Genomic DNA, 12,058 nt, shown 5'->3' with positions numbered 1-12,058 from the left:
TATGTGGCAACTGGGCTAGGCTATGGTGCCCAGTTGGCTGGTCAAACACTAGACTATATATTGCTGTGAAGCTATTTTTTACATGGGATCAACATTTAAATCAGCAGATTTTCAGTAAAGCAGATTACCCTCCATAACGTGGGTGGGCCTCATCCAGTCAGTTGAAGGAAGGCCTTAGGAGAAAAGATAGAGGACCTTGAAGAGGAAGGAATTCTGCCTTCAGACTCATGACTGAAACATCAACTCCTACTGGAGTTTAAAGCCCCCATTCCCAGTCCTTCATTGCCCAGCTGAAACCAAGCCTGCACAGTCCACCAGTTCTCTGCCATCCAGCTGTACTTTTTAATTTTTTAATTTTTTAAAAATTTTTGGCTGTGTTGGGTCTTCGTTTCTGTGCGAGGGCTTTCTCTAGTTGCGGCAAGCGGGGGCCACTTTTCATCGCGATGCGCGGGCCTCTCACTATCGCGGCCTCTCTTGTTGCGGAGCACAGGCTCCAGACGCGCAGGCTCAGTAGTTGTGGCTCATGGGCCCAGTTGCTCCGCGGCATGTGGGATCTTCCCAGACCAGGGCTCGAACCCGTGTCCCCTGCATTGGCAGGTAGATTCTCAACCACTGCGCCACCAGGGAAGCCCCAGCTGTACTTTTTAACATGACACTTTTTACCTAAAATCCAAACCCAAGAAAGTGAGGCTCAGTGAGAGGCAGGAGTTTCTCCTCTGAAGGCCCAGGACCTGCCTTCTAGGTTCCCATTTCCTATCTGAGGAAAAGGGCCACTTCCTCAAAAGAAGATTGAAAAGAGGACCATTCACCCCCTCTGTGGGAGTGAGACTATGGAGATGAGGTCTCAGCTGAGGGTGGAAATGGCAAATATTCCCCTTTCTCTTCCATGCCCATGGCAGACATGCTTAGTCAATCACAGAGCCCTTATCCACTAAGTGTAGATGCAGCCTTAAAAATCCTTCTTGAGGCAAGATTCCAAGTGACCACTATTTCTGATAGGAGTTGTCAGAGGAAAGGAAACTTCTATGTTGCCAGAGTCCTAAGGCCTCATCAAGACGACCTAACCAGAGTACAATCCACTAAGCTTAATATCTGAACAGTGATGCAGGAGTTAAACAGATAGCAGTGGGGTGGGGTGGGGGGAAGGTTTGCTTCCCTACACCCCTCTGCCTCTTATCAAGCCTAACCTAGAGTCTGACCCTCCTTCTGTCCATTTGCCACAGCAGGAAAATATATGCAAGAATCTCAAAAAAGAATCAGAGAAGGAAATTCTCTTTTAGTGGCAGGTGGGCAGGGAAGATCCCCAGGGGACCTGCAGATGGAAAATGTGGAGAAACATGGCTCTACATGAACAACAGTCCCAGCTGCCATTCATTGAGCGCCTACCCTATACCAGGCACTGTGAAAAAGCACCTCACATGCATTATTTATAATCCTCACAAGGCTCTATAGGGTATGTTTATATTATTTTAGCTTTAGAGCAGTGATCTGCAACCAGGGTGATTTTGCCTCCCAGGGGATGTTTGGCAATATCTGGAGATATTTCTGGTGCCATGTCCGGGGGGCTGTTACTGCATCTAACGGGTAGAGGGAAGAAATGTTCTTAAACATCTTACAATGCACAGATCAGTCCCCACAAGAAAGAATTTAGCCCAAATGTCAATAATGCCCAGGTTGAGAAATCCTGTTTTACAGATTAGGAAACTGAGGCTCAAGGTCACAAGGCAGAGATAAGATTCCCACGCGGGTCTGTCTGACTGTAATGTCTGTGCTCATCGCCCTACACTGACCTGAGTCCTTCTTTCAGAGACATCCCGCTGCATCTATGGCCAGCTCCAAGTCTATGATGGGGCCATTTGGCATTATGTAGCCAAGGTGTTAATGTATGCTCCTTTCCTTTGATTCAGTAATTCCATTTCTGGGACTCTGTCCCAATGTTAGAATCCAAAATGCAGCAAAATCTTCATGCACAAGGATTTTCACCCAAACCTTATTTACAGGGTCCAAAATTTGACAAAGAAACAAATGTTTGAAAATCAGAGCGTGGTTAAATAAACTCTGGTATGTGATAAAACTTATGCAGTTACTAAAAATGTTTACATAGAGTGGCAATAAATGATGAAAAGCTTTGTGTTAAAATGGTAAGTGGGGAAAAAAGTGAAATTCAAAACTGCATACAGTGTGATCAGGATTATGTTATTAAAAAATATGTTCTGAGTAAATACCAGGACGAAAAAAAAAGCAAAATGTTGACCAAGGATTTCTCTGCCTCGTGGGATTGTGGGCGACATTCCCTTCCAACTTTTCTGTCATTTCTGAATTTCGAATTATGGCATGTGCTATTTGGTATTATCAGAATAATAAGCTTACCGAGGTGGTGTTTAAATTTCTTGTACCTTCCATCTGGGGTCAGGTTGGGGTACACTTAATCTGTTCCAATATTGCTTCTGTTTTATGTTTTGGTTTTTTTGGCCAGGAGGCATGTGGGATTTTAGCTCCCCAACCAGGGATTGAACCTGCACCCCCTGCACTGGAAGGCGAAGTCTTAACCACTGGACCACCAGGGAAGTCCCCCTCTGTCTTTCTTGAAAGCACTCATAAAAAAGCTCAAAATAAGAAAAATCAAAATGGAGTGGAGATGAGAAGAGGATCCATGTTTTGGGCAGTGCATCACCCCTCAAGTTCCCCAAGACCCTGGGAAGGCTTTGGCCTTGATTGGGCTAACCATCTCCTTAGAGCATCGTTCAGCTCACGCTGCACTTCCAGGTCCCCTGCTTTTGCTTTTGCTCTTGTTGTTTTCTCATCTTAGAGTGCCCCCCCCGCTTCATCCTCTCAGCTACTGACGACCTTCAAGGCTGTGATCAAATGCCACTTCTTCCCTGGAGCCCTCCAGGATGCCACAGATCAGAATCAACTTCCCATTCCCCTGTGTACACACAACACCTGCTAATAAAGTCTAACATGTTACTTGTTTAATTCAGACGTGTTTTAAGTGCCCACACATCTACTTCCCCTACTGAGCTTCACAGGCAGAGACATGACTCACTCATTGTCCTGTTCTTGGAGGAGCAGTGTAGTGTAGTGGTTAGGGACAAGCTCTCTGGAGTTAGACTGTCTGAGTCTGAGTCTCCAACCTGCCACTGACTAGCTGATGATTATGACCTCTGTGAATTTGTTGTGTGGATTAAATTGATAACATGTATAAAGTACCCAGCATTGGTTTCTTCATTTGAAAAATGGAGATAATAATAGTGCCTAACTCATAGTATGAAATGAAGCAATCATAAATCACTTAAAGCACCTGGAATAGGGTCTGGCACATCCTAAGTGTATAATAAGTATTCAGCACCATCTTTTACTTTGTATCATCACATCATCATCATGACCACCATCATCATCACCATCTTTTCCATCATCATGACCACCATCATCATCACTTTCATTATCATCTTCATCATCATCACCATCATTTCTATCTTCATCATCATCACATCATTATCATCATCATCATCATTGTTATCAGCCGAGCCTCTGGATCAGAGGCCGAAAGGATGTCTCTGATGAGGGCTGGCCATAGGAGATGGAATTGGCACGGGGATTCTGTAATCACAAGCTCCATTTTAAATCCCACTCTATGTATGTGCTATCTGCTGCTTCACCTGTCAGCTTCATGAACCCAAAACAACAAATCCACTTGTCACTAGCTGCACTGAGTTTGGGTGTCTGGAGTTTGGTTCTAGGAACCTACTTGAGAACCCGCTTATAACCAGGTTTTCCAAATGTCAGCCATTTGAGAATCAGCATCATGAATTCTCACATATCTGTGTGCCGCAGGTACAATTTATTTACTTAATATTTTTCTTTAAATTGGCTCATTCTTTCACACAATAAATTCATTTTAAAAGGAAACTTCATATCAGTGCCATAAAAGGAAAACCAATATTTTTCTAGTACCCGTGAAAAATTCATAGCAATTAAAAATAGAACGTGTTTTGCGTATCACCTACAATCATCTCCCATGCAACCCTTTGGGAAACGCTGCTCTAACCTGCCAGACTCAAGCTATCAGTGTAGCTCCCTCTAAGCCGTCTTCCTGCATGCCAGTGTGATCCCCCTGAGACAAAGGGCTGCACATTCCAACATGGGCTCCTTCTGCCAAAACCTATGCTGTGACAGCACCTTCAATTCCTTCCCCGCTCTTCATCCTCGGTCAAAGACCACTTACTATATAGTACGTTTTCAAAACCTCACACAACCCTGGGGTAGGAGGTATGATTACCCTCTTTTCACAGATCCCTGGGGATCCGAGTGATCATGTCACTTGCCCTAGGTCACACAGCAAAGATAAGGAAACCAAGGCACTCTCCAGCATCATAAACTGCGGTTTAACTTGCCTCACTGAAACTCCTCCCCTTGAAAAAAAGAAAGACCATGTATAGCCCAGTACAAAGTAATGAGAGGAGATTTTTTTTTAAAGGAGAAGGAGAGCTGGAGAAACAGGGATGGACAAGGGAAGACTGAACTCTGGGTCCAGCAGGAAACTTACCATTCATACATTCATTCATTCATCAAATATTTATGGCATCCTACTATGTGCCAGACATTGTTCTAGGCACTGGGGATACAGTCAATGATGTTAAAAAAAAGTCTGAGCTCTTATGGGGTTTATAGGCTTGGTGAGGTGGACAGAAAATAAACAAATATATAGTATGTCAGGTGGTGCTAAGTGCTATGAAGAAAATTAAAGCAGGAAGTGTGTATAGAAAGCAGTGATGCAGGGAGGGTTAAGTGAGTGGGGCTGTCATAGGAGGGCCTCTCTGAGGAGGTGACATTTAAGCAGAGGCCTGAATGAAATGAGGGAGGAGCTTTGTAAAAATCAAGGGAAAAGCCTTCTAGGCAGAAGGAGGAGCAAATGCAAAGGCCCTGTTGTGGAGTGGAACATTCGAGAAATACCAAGAGGCCAGTGGCCACTTGACCACCTGAAAAGGTCACAGGTGCATTCTAGGGGCTGGAGGCAGCAGGACCTTCTGAAAAGATCCCATTTGCATTCGAGAGACCCCCTTGTCCAAGCAATAAGGGCTGTTTTTCTTTCTGGTGACACCAAGGGGAGACAACCCAGAAACCTTTTTATGCACAGTTGTAAATTAATGGCCCCATTTTGATGAACTCATTGAGTGGGAACAACAAGTCCACAGTTTAGTGTGAAAGGAAAACAGAAAGAGGCATTTTTCGATGAAGCCCTCATTTTTTTCCCCTTTAAACAGCAGAAAGCAATTACTCTAATTAATGACTGTCCAATGCAGTTTTAATTGGGAGCTTGGGGGCAAGGTAGGGAATGTCGGGCAGAAGGGCTGCAACAAGATCTTGGAGGACACAAATGTGGGATTGATGGGACCAAATGCAGAGTCAAGTTGGTACAGAGGAATGGATAAAGAAGATGTGGTACATATATACAGTGGTATATATTACTCAGCCATAAAAAAGAACAAAATAATGCCATCTGCAGCAACATGGATGGACCTAGAGATTGTCATATTAAGTGAAGTAAGTCAGACGGAGAAAGACAAATATCATATGAAGTTGCTTATATGTGGAATCTAAAAAAAAGGGTACAAATGAACTTATTTACCAAACAGAAGTAGAGTCACAGATGTAGAAAACAAACTTATGGTTACCAGGGGATAAGGAGGGGAGGGATAAATTGGGAGATTGGGACTGACATACACACACTACTGTATATGAAATAGATAACTAATAAGAACTTGTTGTATAGAACAGGGAACTCTACTCAATATTCCGTAATGGCCTATATGGGGAAAGAACCTAAAAAAAAAAAGAGTGGATGTATGTATATGTACAACTGATTCACTTTGCTGTACAAATGAAACTAACACAACATGGTAAATCAACTATACCCTGATAAAAATTAAAAAAAAAAAAAAGAAAACCAATAAAATAAAATAAAGTAGCCTTAACTTCTGTTCTCTCAAAAAAGAAATGAGAATAGCCAGAGCCTCTGCTTTCCTTATGGCCTCAATGGAGGAGACGGGACAGACCAGCTTCCCCCAGACCTACTCCTGACCTGGTTCAGGTAAGAAGACCCGGTCTGCCCACCAGACTCTAAGCATTGCCTTGCGAATTTCCTTGGGCTCACAGTTAAGAATCACCAGGCCTGTGTCAGTTTGTGGACCTTTGTGGTCTCCTGATTTAGCTTCTCATTCAAATAATTTGACATACAGAGATTCAGCTCTAGTTCTCTGAGTTCAAAGTTCAGTTCAATAGAGTATTTAATATTTGATAAGAGTTTCATTAAGAGTTCCCCTCCCCTGTAGCATTTTCTTCAGCTTTTGTTTCACAGACTAGTTCACTGTGGGTCATTCATGTATTTATTTGCCATTCAACAGATATTTCCTAAGCTACAGGCGATGTGTTAGGTGCTTAGAATGCAAAGCTGAACTGGATGCAGAAAAGTAGAAAAAGAAAAACGGTTTGAAATGTGACTCTGCCACTTCCTAGCTGTGTGGCTCTGGGCAAAACATTTATCCTTCCAGGTCTTAGTTTTCTTATCTATGAAATGAGAATAAAAATACCTTTAATATATTTAAAGCACTTGGCATGCAGTAGGTGGTCCGGAAGTAGTGGATATATTTTCACCCCAAGCCATAACAGGCTGGACAAAGAAAGTGCTCTGGACATCACCACTGAGCAAGACAGTTCTGGATTCTAATAAGATGCCCTGAGGATAGAAGCAGGGGGTATACAGGCAGAAGTCTCAGCGGGCAGGGGAGTCCTGCCATCTAGGTGCTGGTGAAATACTAGGTAACCTTTGTGAATTCTCACGTCTCCAGTTTAGTTTTGAGGAGAGCATCCCCAATACATCCTACAGAGCAAGCTGCGATCCTCAGACCTGGAAGGAACACAGATCTGACAAACATGATGATCTTACAGAGGCGGGCTCTCATTCCACCTGTATCATGTAGAAACACCTGGGCTTCCCCCAGAGACAGGGAGTCACGCCTAGTGGTGGAAACTCTGCCTTGAGAGCTGGACTCAATTTCAGCCATCAGCTCACAGGTGTGGTTGATCTTAGACAAGTTGTTTGTCCCCTTCCTGCCTCCACGCCCACATCTATGTGGATAATAATGGTTACATTGGAAATAGCTCATGTAGATTTTTCATAGATCACCAGGTCAACAGCATCAGGGGCTGCTATTATTATTGTTGGCTATGAAGAAGGCCATAGTCAGGGGCTCTGCCCTCAACCCTGAACAGCCTGGTTCAAGAAGAGCAGGGATGGCTGGGAACGAACTCTTTCCATCTAGCCTTTGCTGCAACAACAGTGGTTTCTGGAATCCACACTGGCAGAGTAACCTTTGAATATGAAGAACAGCTCTCTATGTACACAGAGAGAACAAGGCTGTATTGATTCAGACCACAGAGCAAGCCAGTCTAAATTATAGTCAGATCAGAAAAGAAGGCAATTTTATTACCTTCTGTCGCCGATGTGGCTGATCAACGTGCTACTGCGCACACGTTCTACAGGGCTGACTTAATGAACGTAGGGAACCTATTCGTAATTAGCAGCACCCATCTGTGTGCCAACAATTCATATGTGAAAGTCAACATTCAACGAAAATGACAGCATTTAATTTACAGAGCAAACTGTCCTTAGAGACAATTTACGTGGCAAGCCACTCCTGCATGCTGCCTGCTTAGGTGAAGTGCAGATTTGTTTAGCAAATCCTTTCCTGCAAGAGAAGAACCGGATTTGAGCAGGGCCCCAGCCCAGGTGCTAGGAGGGGCCCTTAAAATATCGCAGGACAAACTTTTGAGACCCCAGCGAAGAATGCGTGGGGACCTCTTCCTAGGTTGCGCCCACACAGACATGAACCAGCCCTGTAGCCAGATTCGGCCTTTCCAAGGTCACGGGCATGTCTTGGAAATTTGCAGAGTCCCAAACAGTATGGCATTTCTTCTTTGAGATGTTTCCCCAAGGGAGCTGCTTGGACCGCCTACATCTGAATCCCTGGGGAGCTGTTAAAATGCAGATTTTTCCTTATCCCGTTCCAATTGTTGCAGATATCTCAAAATATCCTTCACACACATCACTACCTCAAAATAATGGGTCATCAGAGCTGCTGCTAGATCTTGTTTTATAATGTTCTAATAAAAAAGGCATAGAATTACTGTATCACAGTTTAGGTAAAAATATATTGATAACTGTATTTTAATATAATTAGCTTCCTTTATAAACTTATGCACTTTATTTTTTGCATTTAAAAATATTATTCTGGGGGCTCCCCTGGTGGCGCAGTGGTTGAGAATCTGCCTGCTAATGCAGGGGACACGGGTTCGAGCCCTGGTCTGGGAAGATCCCACATGCCACGGAGCAACTAGGCCCGTGAGCCACAACTACTGAGCCTGTGTGTCTGGAGCCTGTGCTCCGCAGCAAGAGAGGCCGCGATAGTGAGAGGCCCACGCACCGCGATGAAGAGTGGCCCCCGCTTGCCACAACTAGAGAAAGCCCTCGCACAGAAACGAAGACCCTGTGTTGACAGCCAAAAATAAATAAATTAATTAATAAATTAAAAAAAATTATTCTGAGGCAGGGTCCATAAGCTTCATCAGATTGCCAAAGGGGTCCATGGCAAAAGTTTAAGAACAATCATACAACTGACCAGTGGCTGGAAGACCCTGTAATCAGAGGCATCTTATGACTTCAGGGGTTTGATGGGAATGCAAGCACAATTTCCAAGTTCAGGGGCCAGGAAAGTAACTCTAGTGACCATAAGGACCCCCTAATGGCTTGAATCGGCTACTGCTTCCCTTTTCTGAGGTGCATGTCGTATACTCAAGGGTGGATGCTTGTCCCCGGTGTACAGGGAATTTTGGGGAAGAGGCACGAGTTGCTTTATGGGTCCTGAATTCTTTTATAGTTCAGAATTTTCTAGAATATCACACCAACTCATAACTTAACATACTCTAGCATTTCTGAGATCAATGCTCCAGTTCCATCCAGAACTAACACACGGCTATGTCATTTGACAATCAACTGGATCATAAGTAAATAGTTTTATTTTCCTCTGGTTGGCCAGACTCAGAAAGCACAGTCCCGAATTAGGGGATATACAAGCACAGCAATCATTGCTCAAACTTGGGACACCCCAGCCTTCTTCTCTCCACCTTTCTGCCCCTTTCTCTCCCTCTCTCTCTCTCTCTCTCTCTCTCTCTCCCCATGTCTCGCTGTCTCTCTCTCTCTGTCTCTGTCTCTCTCTCTTTCCTTCTTCATATTTCCTGAGGGCCTACTATGTGTCAAGCATCACTCTTGGTGTTGAGGTTACAACAACAAACAAAACAAATATGTGTACTCTCCATGAAAAAATATTCTAGTAGTGGGAAACAGACAATTAAAAAAAATTAATGAGTAAACTATAGAGTGTGACTAGGGGAAGGAGGGAGGGGAATGATTGCTAATGGTTATCAGGTTTCTTGCTGGGGTGATGAAAATGTTCTAAAATTGACTGTGGTTATGTTTGAATAGCTTGGTAAATATACTAAAAGCCACTGAATGATGATATACTTTAAGTAGGTGAACTGGATATGAATTCTATCTCAGTGGAGCTGTTATTGAAAAACAAACAAAAAAAATAGAGTATGTCATAGGGTAACAGCTGGGAAGAAAGGTAAAGCAGTGAAGAGGGATTAGGGTCCTCAGGGTGCTATAATTTTAAATAGGGTGGTTAGGGAAAGCTTCATTAAGGGGTAACATTTGGGTGAGACTTGAAGATAACAAGGGAGCAAGCTATGTGGATACCTGGAGGATGAGAGTGGTTCAGGGAGAAGGAATAGTACATTCAAAGGCCCTAAGGTATGCCTGCTATGTCCAAGGAACAACAGGGGCCAGTGTGGCTGAGTTAAGTGGGCCTTGGGAGAGAGTGGAAGAAGATGTCTGAGGAACACAGGTGGGTGAGACTGGACGTAATTCTGAGGACTTTGGCCTTTCCTATGGATCAGATGGGGAGCCAGTGGAGGATTCTGAATAGAGGAGAGATGTGATCCCACTGTAGAAATTAATAGCATTTGCAGGATTTACTGTGTGTCAGGCACCGTGGTGAACCCCTTTATGGGCATTAGCTTGCTAAATCGCCACAACTATTGAGTATTATCATTTCTCTATTTTATAGAAAAGGAAATTGAGGCTCAGAAAAGGGTAGGAACTTGACATCAGAGGCCGAGCCAGGAACTTTACCAGTCTGCCTGATTCCAGAGCTGCTGCCTTCACCACGGCCATCAGCACAGTTGTGTGTACACAGCAGGTGCTCAGTAAAAGGAATCCCCTGGCTGGTTACAAAGCACTGCCCTAAGGGCAGTCGCTCGCTTGGGAACAGAGAGGGTGAGAGAACCAGCGTCCACTTACTCAGTTCCGCGATGCTGCCCACGCGGGTGGCCAGCAAGGATTGCTCGATGGTCCTCAGCTCGGACTGGCTGAACATGGGCAGCTCTCCCGGTTTGCTGGTCCGCTGCGGGTCTCGGTGAAGGTTCAGGCTGTCTGGCAGGCAGAGTACCCCTGTGGTTGGTGGGGAGAGAGAGTGAAAGGAAAATAGATTGTTATTGTTCAGTTAACCAAAGGAGGGGTGCAAAACCTTGCACAGCCTCAAACCGCACCAGGGCTGGTACCACAAAGCCAACATGGGAACCAAGGCTCTGAATCCTCTTAGAAACGATGTCTAGCTCTTTTAAAAGGTCTTTTGCTGATTTTAACAAACACGGTGGCATTCGTCTGTATGCACACATTTCCAAAGGACACAAAAGAAAATCATTTCCTCAGACCTGGCAGGGATTCCTTCCACGCAGAGAATCCAGCGGTCACTGTCCCACTCTCTGCCCCAGAGGCAGCTGCCGCCCCGAGCGCCCTGGAGGAAGTCTCTGCTGGGATTCTTCTGAGAGCTTGCTTTACGTGCCCAGCAAATTTAACTCTGGGTGGCTGGGCTGTTATCTGTTAGACAAGGCCCTGGCTTTCTCCGTAGAGCTATACGTCAGGAGGTGAAAAGTCCCCATGGACTTTTGTAACTTGTATGGTGAATACCCATGGGAAATCCCTGGAATCCAATTATTTTCATCCCATCCTTTCCATTCCATGAACATTTAGCGAGAACCTGAGAACTTACTTTGGTTGATTATTCAGAAATAATCACTGTTCCCATATCCTCCCCAGCCTCCATAGGCAGAGTGTGCTTTCTTGCTCCTTGACTTTGGGCTTGACGAACTTTGGCCAAAGGTATAGTAAGAGACATGATGGAACCAAAGGCCTGAAAAGCACCTGTGTGGCTGAACTTGTTCTTTCGTGTTTTTGCCCTTGTTATGAGAAAAACACACTCTGGTTAGCCTGCTGGTCTAAGAAAGGTGAGAGACAGAGCCAATCCAGTAACAGTCTGCAGCTTAGAGCTGCCCCACAAAAGCAAATGCTAATTTAATATGTCACTGGGGTTATTTGCTACTCAGCATTATTGTGGTGATAACTAACAGATACACCTACCAAGTGTCAATCACTGAGGAGACAATGAACAAGGCAGTCATTGTGCTAAGTTAGGGGCTGAGGATACGGTGATGGACAGAATACTCATACTCCCTGTTCTCAATGGGCTCACAGTCTAAGTGAAGGAGATGGACTGTTACACACATAACCACAAAGCCAAATGACACATGCTCTGTGGTAGGAGAAGATGAGGAATAAAGGGATATCTCAGCAGGGACCTGAACAAAAAGTAGCTGTCAATAAGTAGGAAGCACTTATTGAGTGCCTACAGTATTCCCAATCCTGCTAGGAGATGGAAAAGAAGCAGAAGACGTATTCAAGGATAAACTCACTGGAGAAACAAGACTGCCAGTGACAAAACAACTGGGGTACAATAAAGCAGTATCAATATACAGGTGCTGAATTATTTAAGCCAACCGTCAGGGTGAGGGGACAGACAGAACGCAAAGGTCAAAATTCAAGTCCACAAAGCACAGAGCTGATCTCCCTGTGCTATGCGGCTGCTTCCCACTAGCTATCTAT

At 44.4% G+C, this 12,058-nt stretch overlaps 1 protein-coding gene across 2 annotated transcripts in view; it reads right to left on the bottom strand.

Moving 5' to 3' along the window:
• The window catches only part of ABTB3 (ankyrin repeat and BTB domain containing 3), a 308,462-nt gene that overhangs the window by 112,818 nt on the left and 183,586 nt on the right, over positions 1-12,058 (bottom strand). For both annotated transcript variants that reach the window (XM_068561159.1, XM_068561160.1), the window contains exon 2: positions 10,418-10,567. In XM_068561159.1, the coding sequence (XP_068417260.1) occupies positions 10,418-10,567 (150 nt within the window). The remainder of the gene's footprint in view (positions 1-10,417; positions 10,568-12,058) is intronic.

This window comes from Eschrichtius robustus, chromosome 13 (assembly GCF_028021215.1).
Source record: "Eschrichtius robustus isolate mEscRob2 chromosome 13, mEscRob2.pri, whole genome shotgun sequence".
Classification (NCBI taxonomy): domain Eukaryota; kingdom Metazoa; phylum Chordata; class Mammalia; order Artiodactyla; family Eschrichtiidae; genus Eschrichtius; species Eschrichtius robustus.
The sequence above is the reverse complement of the archived record's forward strand: the minus strand, read 5'-3'. Positions and strand labels throughout refer to the sequence as shown.